At 49.4% G+C, this 12,749-nt stretch overlaps 2 protein-coding genes across 3 annotated transcripts in view; one reads left to right on the plus strand and one right to left on the minus strand.

Annotated features, from left to right (window-relative positions):
- The window catches only part of LOC120872925 (AFG3-like protein 1), a 23,409-nt gene extending 14,341 nt beyond the window's left edge, over positions 1-9,068 (minus strand). Inside the window, exons 1-4 of one of the 2 annotated variants that reach the window (XM_040253620.1) lie at positions 8,776-9,068; positions 4,750-4,837; positions 2,245-2,339; positions 1,722-1,871 (exon numbers count right to left, since the gene is read on the minus strand). In XM_040253620.1, coding sequence (XP_040109554.1) covers positions 1,722-1,871; positions 2,245-2,339; positions 4,750-4,837; positions 8,776-8,913 — 471 coding nt within the window. In that variant the 5' untranslated portion in view covers positions 8,914-9,068. The remainder of the gene's footprint in view (positions 1-1,721; positions 1,872-2,244; positions 2,340-4,749; positions 4,838-8,775) is intronic. The other variant, XM_040253622.1, reaches the window with a different exon arrangement.
- Positions 9,069-9,213: 145 nt separating this feature from the next.
- CENPBD1 (CENPB DNA-binding domain containing 1) lies at positions 9,214-12,679 on the plus strand. Its single transcript, XM_040253630.1, is given in 1 exon segment — positions 9,214-12,679. A coding segment is annotated over 1 exon segment (1,332 nt). The 5' UTR covers positions 9,214-9,574; the 3' UTR covers positions 10,907-12,679.
- Positions 12,680-12,749: the final 70 nt, after the last annotated feature.

Consider the following 12,749-nt stretch of genomic DNA (forward strand, 5'->3'; position numbering starts at 1 on the left):
CACAAATGAAAATCTTGTACTGACACTCGTACATAACACTCAGTCCATCCAGTTACAGCCCACCGCCTGGAAGCCACACACCCTCTGGGGAGCTTCAGACACGGCCTGCTGTCACCACCTCATTAACCACGACTAAGCTCCTTCTGGAAAACACAGGAACACTCAGGACTGCACAGTGAGGACACGATCCTGAGTGTGGAACTTCACCGCCCCCCAACACAATTCCAGAAACCATGGCAGACAGGACTCCCGGCGACTGCCCCCTTGGTTTCTCTTCCACCAACATGAAGAGTCCCAGCCAGCCAGGCCCATCAGCTCTCAGGTTCATGAGACAAGGGCGCGGCATGTCCTCCTGGCCCTGCGAGACTCCTGCCAGCTGACCCCTCATGCCTCCCCACCACAATGCTCACTGCCAGTGTGCAACGGGACAGAGGGCACAGAAGGGTGAGCAGCCTCGCCTTCAGACTGTGGCCAACAGGGTCACAGAAAAAGGCCCCTGGGCGGGCACAGACGGTGACTTCCTGCTTTATACTTTTATTTCATGTTACATTTGTGAGCAGGAAAAACAATGCTGCTTGAAACAAAGACTGCAGGGACTTCCCTAGCGGTGCGGTGGTTAAGACTGAGAGCTTCTAGCGCAGGAGAGCAGGTTCCATCCCTGGGCGGGGAACTGGATCCCGCATGCCCCACCACGCAGCCAATAAGTAAAGAACTGAATAAAATGAAGACCGCTACTGAGGTTTTGTTAGTTTTTTGTTCCTAAACAAGCCTTTCACAAAAGAACAACCGGTCCAGGCCAGAGACCTCTGCAGATAAGATTGCTTATTTCCGTGACATCCTGAGATTTTATCAGGGGACCTCTTCGGACAGCTCAGAGGGGCTGGAACAAGATGCAGCCCTCAGGTTCAGGTGCTAGACTCTCCCAGCTGATGTGGAAGTCCCCTTATGTGAGGGGATCTGGTCCTTGTCTAGCTAGGCCAGGCGAGCGTCAGCTCCCAATCGGGCACCACAGATTTGGCCAGGGCTGCATTAGGTGGGCTTGAGTGGGGGGATGGACATGTCATACTTCTGTGCTCCGGGCCATGCTGTGCTCCAGAACAAGCATGTCATTGTCAGCCACGTAAGACCTCGAGGAACCTCTGGAACCAGTCCAGACCGCAAGCACAGGACACCTGTCTCCCCCCACCCCTCAGGCCACACCTGCTGGGGGCAGGTCCCCAGCAGAGGGAGCTGCAGCAACCCTTCCCCCACCGCATAGAGACCATCACCATGGGCCTCCCTGAGGACAGAATGTGGACAGACCCCAGGGCAAAGGAGAACTCCCTGCGGATGTCACCACACAGCAGGAAGCCGTAACAGTGCGCTGTTCATGCAACAGGGAGCAAGGCTACTGTGCTTGTGAAGGTGTACGCTCAAGCCTGAGTGTGAGGAGGACGGAGGACTCCACTGGTGTGACTCAGGGCCCAGTGCTGGCCCCTACTGTCCCAGGGCCTAGCAGTGGGCCAGGGGTGCCCTCAAGGAGAAAGGCTCTGAGTCAGTCACAACTGCAGTGTCAAGATTCACAAACAGAACCAAGTGAAATGAGAAGCCAGAGCTAACACACAATGAGTGAGTGTTTCAGGGAGCAGGCAGGTGTGGGGATGCAGCAGGGTAGTCACGTCTGCACCCCGAGGCCGACAGGCCATCTCCTTCCAAGGCCGGCAGCGTGCAAATCCCCTCACCAGACCTCTCGCCAGGTAATACTGCACGAAGTGCTTCCAAGTGATTTCCTTCCCAGGATCTCGGAAATAGAAGTAAAGAAATCCTGCAGCAACACCTGCCCCCAGCACGGCCAGACTGCGGAGATCCTTGTCGTCCCAAGGCACCTTCCCCTGCAGGAGGAGAACACAACATGGGTTACACTGAAAGAGAGAGGCTCTCTCACAAAAATGTCCTTTCACAGACAAGGGAGAAGTCGCCAAGCCCTCCACCTGAACCCTCCCTGCCACTGGCCTCCATGGGCGCAGCATCTGCCGGTGTGTAAGGCCACGGCAGCTCCCAGGCCACTCAGGAAAAGCAGCTGGCCTTCCTGAGACCATCGCTTCTCTGAGTCTTTAAAAACTCTGATGGAGATCTTAGTTTTAGAAATTAAATCCACTGCTTAGAATCTTTGAATTAGTTTGTACAAAGCCCAAGCCCTCAGTGATTACTTCCTCAGAAAAGTGACAGGTCGTCTGGAATTGGCCCTTATGGACACGCACAAACCTTCTGCATTCGTTTCCACCAGGCAAAGTCATCCCGCTTTCCTCCTCTCTTCCCTCCGTCCGCTCCAGGACCAGCATCCTTTGGTTCACTAGTTCCTAAGAGAAAACAAACTCTGACCTCAGGGAATGGTCACACCGAACTGCCCAGAGAAAGATGACTCAGAGAAGAGAAGAACGCTTCCAAAACACAACTTCTCCAGCACCGCTGCCTTATGGAGATAAACGGGGAGCGTAAAGGAAGTGCTGCATGTGGCAAGGGGCAGAGCCTCTCAAGGTGAGAGAAAAACCTGCAGTGCCCTCCTGGGATCAGGGCAGGGGCCAGGGTAGTGGAGACTGCAAGCCTACACCAATCCCAGACAGTTCCAGACAAGAAGGGAAATTGACAACAGTTTCTTACGTTTTCTGAAATCAGAGTGACTGTTTGTGTGTGCCAGGTGAGATCTAGGAGGCATTACATTTTGGTTTGCTTTTTTTTTGGCTGAGCCTCATGGCTTTCAGGATCTTAGCTCTCCGAACCTGGGCCCTTGGCACTGAAAGCACAAAGTCCTAGCCTCGGGACAGCCAGAGAACTCCTTAGGCTGGCACTCACGTCACCACCCCTCAGAACATTTGCGACGCACAGACTAGATGACTGAACCCAGTCCCCAAGCCTCTTTCTTAACATGTACATGTAAAGTAGTAACAGCTCAAACCACACCAGAGAACCCCCAGAAACACTTCTGGAGCCCCCGCACCCTTCCATCAGGTGCCAAGAATGTACTGTGGGGATGGGTCTCACTCGGGACACACCCATCTGTGGTCTAAAGCTCCCACTACCTCCAAGTACAAGCTAAGGGTCAGGTGGCCTGAACCATCCTGCAAAGCTGGGCATAGGCAACTAAATCAACTATTCCTCCCATTAAAACATCCAGAAGGCATTTCAGCATACACAGAATGACAAAGGGAAATAACACAAGATTGTTACTCTGGTGCAAAACCAGAAGGAAACAGTTGAGAGTGGAGAACACAAAGGACTGTGTTTTCCCATAAGAACTTAGGAAAATAATCCAAAACAGAAAAAAAATCATTCCCCTGAGAAAAGAAAAGGTGGAAAGACAGAGGCGTGAGACAAAAATCACTTCTGTGTCAGTCAACAGCAGCAGACACAGGGCCTGAGCACGACACTCACATGAGTTCCCAGAGAAACGGGGTCAGGGCAGCCCCTGACGTACAGGCACCACAGCAACAACCAAAACTCAAAGGCCGGAAGGCCAGAAGACCCCAGGAAAGACCAAACTCATGACGGGGTAGAGCGAAGATCTGCATAAACGTGAAGGACAAAACACGAAGTCCTACAGTCTCAGCGAATCACCTCCCAGTGAGCTCTGCGCACCTCTTCTCTCACGATGCTCCAGGATCTCCAAGCAGCAAGACACCACTGCACACCCCCCACATCACCAAACTTATGATTTCAAAGATAGGTTTGTCGAGGCTTCGGATCCACACAAGCTATGCAGGTGCAGAGGCCCGAAGACAGAGGAAGGCAGTGAGGCCATGTCCACAAACCAGTGAAGGGAAGGAAGTACTGAGACCACCTGCACACGGGCCCACCTGCTCGCCACCTCCCACGATTAACCCAGAATTAATGAATGCTTCAACAATTCTCAAATGTGGGACTGCCCTGGTGGTCCAGTGGCTAGGATCTTGTACTTCCACATCAGGAAGCCCAGGTTCCATCCCTGATTGGGGAACCCAGACCCCATATGCTATGTGGCATGACCAAAAATAAAGTTTAAAAAAAATTAAAAATTCTCAAATGTAAAACTTTGATAGTCTGATTGGTCAATTTGTTCCTTTTATGAGCTGTTTTATGAGCTGTTGCATTTCTGTGTTTCTTCTCCTCCTCTTAAAGAATTTCTCAAACCCATAGGGAAAACGATGAGATTCTGGCACTTTAAAAGCACGCACCACACTCACACAAGCAGCCAGACTGTCCAACAGGAAAGGAATAAGGGAGAAGCTGATTTTCTTCCTGGCTTTAGCCTGGTGCAATCGACACACAGCTCCAAGTCCGAACTCTGCAAGCCTCCTCACACAGGGTCTCAGAGACCCACTGCACAGCCCACAGCCTGCGCTCAAGGGGCACACGTGCTCCAAACTAACTGCAATAGACATGAGGTCCCTGTCCTGCTTTCCAAACATGAGACTCAGCTTAACCCTCAGATGCGCAGAAACAAAGGCTTGCTCCCAGGCATCCCCAGAGATTCACCCACCACTTCCTTCTGGAACACCTTCTCTCTTTTGCCACCTTCACTGAATATGAACACTGCAAAGACATGGGGCAGGTGACCCAGAAACAGGAGAGGAGCTAGGTGTGACTCAATACATACAGAAGCTAGAAGAGGGGCGGCCTGGGTCTCCTGGACCGTCATGCACCCTGTCCCTGCTCCCCACAACACAGGGAACCAAGGAAGCCACACTCAGGTCCTGTGACCTCATGCTGCTAATGATGGCAGAAGACACATACCTTTGGGTGGTTTTGAACACAGCCACTGGGAAACTGATGCCAGTCTTATCTGCAGAGCCGACTGCTGAAAGCGGATTGCCTGGAGACACTGAAACGGGAGACAGATTAGCTTCCACAAATTCTGATGCAGCATCTTCTCACAGTGGCAGTTCCAGATTGGAAAGGACCAGGATTCAAGCAGAGACATAAACCTGAGGACTTTACCTTCTTTATCTCATTAAAAATATGATTCAGTGTGACTTCTCTGATGGTCCAGGTGTTCAGACTTTGCCTTCCAATACAGGGAGTGTGAATTCAATCCCTGGTTGGGGAGTTAAGATTTGTGGCCAAAAAACACAAAATATAAACTACAGAAGCAATATTGTAACAAATTCAAAAAAGACTTTAAAAACAGTCCACATTTTAAAAAAATCTTTAAAAACAAATATGATTCAAGCAGGAGAAACAGAAACTACATTCAGTGCAGAAATACATGAAGAATTTTTATAGCTACAGCTATCAAAAAAAAAAAACCTGCTAAGTAATCACTTCCTGCCTGAGGCAATTTTTGTCACTGAAGCTATTAAAACATTAATAACTCTTAAAAACAAACAGTAAAATCATGTGAAGTTTAAAAACCAAAGGGTATTACGATTTATCTTTGATCAGCCACAGGTTAGTGGTTTTGTCAGGAAAGCAAACATTTTCTGCCTGCTAACCTGCTCCAGTTGTGTCTGATTCTTTATGACCCTATGAACTGTAGCCCACCGAGCTCCAAGCAAGAATACTGGAGTGGGGTGCTATTCCCTTCTCTAAGGGATCTTCCTGACTCAGGGATTGAACCCACATCTCCTATGTCTCCTGGCAGGCAGCACCACCTGAGAAACCCTGTATTTTCTTGAGTTCTCAACAAGGAAAATGACAGTTTTTATTACCATAAGCTACTAACAATACTTAACATCAGTTAAAGGCAGGATGAAAGACAATTTTGGTTTCTCACTATCATACGTCAAAAGCCATCATAGGAAAAACGAGTACAACAGAAGGCACCACAGTAAAAAACCAGCTCTGAGCACAGTCACTTAGTATTAACCGCAGCCAAAATACCTCAGCCAGGACTTGCCTGGTGGTCCCTGGTTAAGAGTCCACCTGCCAATGCAGGGGACACAGGTTTGATCCCTGGTCCAGAAAGATTCCACATGCCAAAGGGCAAATAAGCCTGTGGACAACTACTGAGACCCTGCTCTAGAGTCCATGCTCTGAAACAAGAGAAGCCACTGCAATGAGACACCCTTGCACCACAACTAAAGAGTAGCCCCCCGCGCAGCCACGAAGACCCAGCAAAGCCAATATAAATAAATACTTAAAAAAAAACTCTTTTAAATGTTGATGCAGGGCAGAAACCAACACATTATTGTAAAGCAATTATCCTCTAATTAAAAATAAAATTCTTTTTTAAAAAGGTCCATAAATGGTTAAAACAAAACAAAAAAAAAACACCCCAACCAAAGATTTGGATTGTTCCCAATATTTTATTAAAATGAAACTGGATCCATACACTACGACTCTTGTGTTATTTCACCGTGTCGTCTTTCAAGGTGGCAGGCTATTCCCCAGTGCAAACTCCATTTCCTAATTATTAATTTGCTGATAAGCCCAATCATTCACACATCCTTATCAGAGGCCACAGAGCACTAAAAAGTCAGGTAAGCCATGAGAATATTGAAATCTGGGAAAACCATAAACAAGGGGCTCAGGAAGGAGACACAGCAGAAATGGTGATGAGGCTCCTGGAGCCTTTGCTCCATGAGTGTCCCCTTCCCACACACAGCAAGTCACCATGCACAAGGGGACCAGAACACAATGTCACAAAGGTTGTCACTGTAAGGGGAGGCCTAGACAAAGGCTCACAGAAGAAGATGGTCCTAGGCCCCTCTGCTCCTCAAGGCCCTCCCATGCAGGGTGGAAAACGCAGAAGTGAGGAGAGGGAGGTGAGGGCCTGAGGTAAGGTGACTGGGAGCCAGTGGTATGTGATGAGTGCTCTAGCGTCCAGCCCCCAGGGTTTCCCCAGCAGCTCCCCAGAGAGGGAGCTGGGGTTCCTAGAGGTGTTAGGAGGTCTCCAGCCCTAGAAAGACAAAGTATGATCTTCAGGCCTTCAAAACTTGAGAAACATCCCACTCCTTTATTTCATGACTTAGTGTTTTGATTTGCTTAGGGGACCACAGTAGGTCAGATACAGCTCTCAAAGACAGGGATCTACCACCCATTATTGGTGTGTGGATATGCAAAGCCAGCATGTGAAGCTGTGCACAGCAGTCTTCCCGTAACAGGCAAAGTGCCACTGTCCTTTCTTTGTCAAGTCACGAGTCAGGTGACTCCGGCCTGTGTCTCAGATGCACACAGGTGCAACCCCAGCAGGCGCTTGCAAATCTACTGGCAGTTCCTGCTCAAGCCTCACATCCTTCAGGAGTCGATTACCCCACCTCTCATAGCGTGGCACTCATCCTCCTCCACCCTTCTCTTCACTGTCTACTCCCTCTGTTGTGTTTCCTTCTCCTTCATACCTCCTAATACGCTACCTACATGTTGTTGTCTGGTTCTCCTGCTGGAGTGGAATGGACAATGTAGGAAGCTCAGTCAATGAAAATGTAACCGCAAGAAGCTTCCCGTTGAGGAGTACTGACTGCTCCCGCACTTCTTTTAACCAGAAGGCAAACTGTGACTTCATCTCCAGCCTTCCCACACCCGGTCTAAGCCTTCAAGTCCCTCAAAAGAGAGCTCACATCTGTTCCAGATGAGATGCCGTGGCTAATAGACTCAACAGAGGAACAACTTTGTCTGGGAAGGAATTCAAAGATCATCCAGCTTCCTCCCCCCCTAACTAAAACCACTGAGCTCCATGGAATTCAGTGCCTCATGACACAGCTGTGTTGCACCCCTCAATCACTGCATTCCATCCGGCTAACAACTTGAAGTCCCCTGCAATGCTGAGTTGGCACGTGCCCACAGATGAAAGGCTCTCCTTTCACTGATATTGCCAAAAAACAATCAAACTGACGGTGCACCATCCGCAAAATGAAGAGGTAAGAAGGAAAAGTTGACTCCTGGAAACAGGACAGAAAACAAACGCATGGGCCCCCTTCTTCCTCTTTTAATACTGTCTGAAATCAAGACAGCTTTCTCTGACCAGAATCCAGAGGCTCCGCATCAGTCCGCCACGAAAGAAATCAACGTGATCACTGTCCCCCTGGGATGCTCAATACAAAAATAAACCTTAAAATATGGTCTACTTCAGAGAATCTAACCCAGAGGAAGGCATACAATACAAAAGTATCTAAAAGGGGAGATACTAACTAGCTACGCTCTAGCGTCTCCTCTCCTATAAAACAGGGTTTAGTGCAGCGCTTACCTGCCAGACGGGTATAAGACTTAAATGAGACAGTCCCTGAAAAGCCCTCAGCATGAAACCCCTCACACAACGTTAGCTATGATTACAGTGTAGAACTGGGCTCGACGAATGTTGTCCGAATAAAAAATACATAACACATTACAAAATTGTATCATGACGGAGAACAACCCTGTGACACTGAGCAGAAGTGGTATCACCGCTGAGCCCAGGAGGAAACCACCTCGCAGTCGGAGCGAGAGTCCGAGAAGACAAGGTAGGCTCACAGCGGAGGCTTGAACGCAATTCGCTCAACGCGGCTCTTGGGAGCGGGGAACAAGTATGGTGGCGGGGCACTGAGAGGCTCAGGGAACTTTCAAAGAAAAGGGCGTAAGAGGCCACAGAAAGGAAAGCACACGGAGACCTGTTCGGGCCAGCGGCAGCCGCCTCAGCCGCTGGGAAGGGCTGGAGCCCCGGGGCCAGCCAGCTGGCCGGAGCTGCAGCCGCCGCCGACGCGCCTCGCTTCTGGGGCTCGGGTTCGCGCATCTGGTTCCCTCAACCGTTCCCCGAGCCGGCGGCGCACGTGGATGGCGTCACCGCGGCGTCGAGAGCGACCACCGCCCCCACCGCCCGGAACTGGCGGGCTGCGCCTCCCCGCTCACCTGCTGAGCGGTTCCGAACGCCCTCACGCCTGCCCCGAACGTCCTGCCCCCTCGTGGGCCAAGGCCGCACCGCCACAGCACGGCGAGCGGCCCCGCCACCGCCCTGCTGCCGGCCGCCGCCACCAGCCGCTGCGACATTCCCCCTCAGACCTCGCGCCGCGCGGCGCGCGCACGCGCAATGCAGCGGCGAGTAGGTCATAGGGCACCACACCTCCGGCGGACCTCGGGTCTCGCGCATGCGCGGTGAGGCCAAGGCGCCTAGGTGGGGACCTTGCCTCAGGTGTCTACTGTCGGGCCTGACTCGGATCTGAAGGTTTGCGCCACCTACACTACGGTGGCAGACGCGAGCTAGGTGCTGAGGAGACAGCCTTTAGACTTACTTTAAATCTGGAGTCCTCCTTGGGAAGCGGCGTACACCACCCCGCCTGCCCGCCAGCTCCTTGTGGTCCAGGTACAGCTCTGGGAACCGGTTCCCCAAGAACCGAAGACCCGGGGCGGCGTGGGCTGTGCGGTATTACCGCCCCTCACGGAGTTTTGTTTTCTGCATCAGGGAAACCCAGCCCTGCTGTCCAGGGATTTGGCCGCTCTGATCGACTCCCTGGAACCCAGAAGGAACCGGCCCTGTCCTGGGCTGTGTCGTGGGCCGGCCTGTGCTGACCCGGTCACGTCCCCGGTGTCGTCATCCTGCGCCTCCGGGAAGCCCCACTTTCTCTTCCCCAAATTCTGCGAAGGGGCGTGGAGCAACCACAGGCTTTCTCGCCCCTGAGACTGCTGTGGTTAGTACATAGCGGCGGCAAAGATGCCTGGGAAAAGGTCCCTAAACGCCGCAGTCATCCGGAGTGCCAAAAGGGAAAGGAAAGCAATCACCCTCGACGTGAAGTTAGAAGTGTTAAGACGGTTTGAAGTGGGTGAGAAGCTCAGCCAGATCGCAAAGGCCTTAGGCCTTGCAGCCTCTACAGTGGCGACCATCAGAGATAATAAAGACAAAATCAAAGCGAGTTCACAAATAGCCACTCCTTTGAGAGCCTCCCGGTTGACTCGCCACCGAAGCGCAGTCATGGAGACCATGGAGCGGTTGTTGCGTTTGTGGCTTGAAGACCAGAGCCAGCGAAACGTGCCCCTGAGTGTCACCGTTATTCAGAAGAAGGCCAAGAGTTTGTTTGATGACCTACAGCGTGAGCAAGGTTAAAGCTCTCAAACAGAAAAGTTTACTGCAAGTAAAGGGTGGTTTGTGAGATTCAAGGAACGCCACTGTTTGCCCCCCTTCAAGATGAACATTGCAGCTCCTGCCAAGGAGGATGAATATCCAGAAATACTGAAGAGCATCATTCAGGAAGGTGAGTACACCCCCCAGCAAGTTTTTAATGTGGATGAGACAGGTCTTTATTGGAAAAGACTGCCTGAAAGAACGTTTCTTTCAGTAGAAGAGAGAGCTCAGCCAGGATTTAAATCATCCAAAGATCGCTTGATGCTGCTGCTTGGTGGCAATGCAGCTGGGGACTTCAAGTTGAAACCCCTATTGGTGTACCACTCAGAAAACCCCAAGGCTCTTAAGGGGTACTCCAAGCCCAATCTGCCTGTGATTTGGCGCTCAAGCAGAAAGGCTTGGGCAACCAGCAGCATCTTTCATGAATGGTTCACATATTTTTTTTGCCCTGCCATTGAGAAATACTGTGCCCAAAATAACCTGACCAACAAAGCCCTGCTTATCTTAGACAAGGCACCATGCCACCCAGTCAATCTGAGCCATCTGTCTGATAATGTAAGAGTGGAGTATCTTCATGACAGCACAGCTGACTCGATCCAGCCCATGGGTCAAGGTGTAGCCTCTGCCTTCAGAGCTCATTACCTGAGAAGGACTTTTGAGCACATCCTAGAAGCAACAGATGGGGAGGATACAGCAGAGATCAGGGAGTTCTGGAGAAACTACAGCATCGTGGATGCTGTGGACAACATCGCAGTAGCCTGGGGGGAGCTCAGACCAGCAACAATGAACAGTGTGTGGAAGAAGATTTGGCCTGAGTGTGTTCATTTCCAGAGTGCTTCCCAAACAGATGGCATTGCACAGCTTCAACAAAATAATTGTGATCCTTGCCAAGAGTGTGGCTGTTGGAGAGGTGGGAGAAGCTGATGTGGACCAGCTGCTGCAGTCCCACGAGGAGGGTCTCTCAAATGAGGAGCTGATGCAGCTGGAGCAGGAGCCCACAGGAGAGGAGGAGGAGGGTGAAGAGGCTCCCCCTGCCCTGCGCCAACTAACCACACGGGAGCTGTCAGCAGCCTTCTCACATTTTGAGGCTGGCTTGCAGGTCCTTACCAGTAACAGCCCTGATGCCGCGTGGAAACGTCAAGTTTCAAGAGCAATCAATGATGCAATAAGCTGCTACAGGGAGCTGTACAGTGAGAAGGAGCAGTGCTCCAAACAGCTCTCCTAGGTGACCTCAATACACAACACACTCCACGGCAGGAAGACCAGACACGACAGGGCAACCTCCTGGGTGACACCTGGCCAAGTCTTGGCTTCTAGATGTTTAACATCCTTGGAAACCCTGCTTCTGGTACATTCATTTTGACACTAAAGAGCATCACATCTTGTTACTGAAATTGTGCTTAAATATGTGCTTTAAGAAGATTGAAAGAAAAATCCAGGAAAAGTTATTTAAAACACACAATGAGGAGACCAGCCCTGCTAGACATTGAAACACACTATAAAACCTCTGATTGAATCAAGGAGGTACTCAAATGTGTAGAATACAATAGAAAGTCTAGAAGTAGATACAGATAAGTTTTTTTAATAGTGCAGGACAGCTGGATAAAATTTGGCAAAAGCTAGTTAGTTCACACCTCACAGCATACACAGGAATAAACAAACAGACGAGGGATCTGACTGTAAAAGCTGAAACAATACAAATGCTACACAACCCATGAAAATATGCCTCTTCCCCATGGGTGATCAGGAAGATCTTCTGTAACTCAAAGTCCAGGTGAAATTTAAGATTAATCAATTTGATGATATGAAAATATAATAAAATTTTTCCATGAGGATAAAAGACAACAGAGTCAAAGGCAAACAACACACTGGAAGAAAATTTCTCACAGATAATGAGTTAATATCTCTGATACGTGAAGAACTCTTAAAAATTGAGAAGAAAATACCAAAAACCCCATAGAAAAGTAGACAAAAGATATAATTCATAAGCAAGTAAATTAGCTCTTCAAACGTAAGAGAAGTGCAGATGAAACAACACTCATACCATTTCTCATTATTCAGATCAGCAATAATCAAAAGTATGGCTACACACTGCACTGGTTAGGCTGTGGGGTCACAGGCACCCTCATTCACTGCTGGTGGGAACACAAACTGGTACATCCCTTACAGAGGAGTATCAAGCACTAATACAAAATATATTTATTTTGATTTAACAATCCCACTTTTAGGAGGATACACTTCCAACAAAAGAAAATACAGATGCATGGATTTTGTTGCAGCCTTGTTTGTAACTTCAAAACCTAGGAAATAGACTGAAGAGTCTCATGTAAAAAGTCAAATATGAAATGGTGCTTGTACACAATGGAGAGTTAGACAGTTGTAAGTGATGATAACTACAATAATAGAACAAGGAAGAACTTAACTGATGTGGAGTGGTTTCCAGGATATATTATTAATAGAAAAAAGCAACATCAGAAGTAGAGTATGCTACCTTTTGTGGAAGAAAGACAGGGAAGTAAGAAAATACACATACATCATACTCATTTGTACAATAAGAAACAAAGGTGGGAGAAATCAGACTAAAGAGATTGGTTCCAGAGGTGGGAGGAGATAGAACTTTTGTACCTTCTATGAAGTTCTGACTTTGGGGACCATGTTAATATACTACACAGACAAAAGTCAACAAGGATGGGGAAATAAACCAGTAGACTACCTGAATGGAACCGTATTTCACAGGAGCGGCACACCCACAATGAAGAAGCAAAAG

Source organism: Oryx dammah, unplaced genomic scaffold, assembly GCF_014754425.2.
Source record: "Oryx dammah isolate SB20612 unplaced genomic scaffold, SCBI_Odam_1.1 HiC_scaffold_13, whole genome shotgun sequence".
NCBI classification, from domain to species: Eukaryota; Metazoa; Chordata; class Mammalia; order Artiodactyla; family Bovidae; genus Oryx; species Oryx dammah.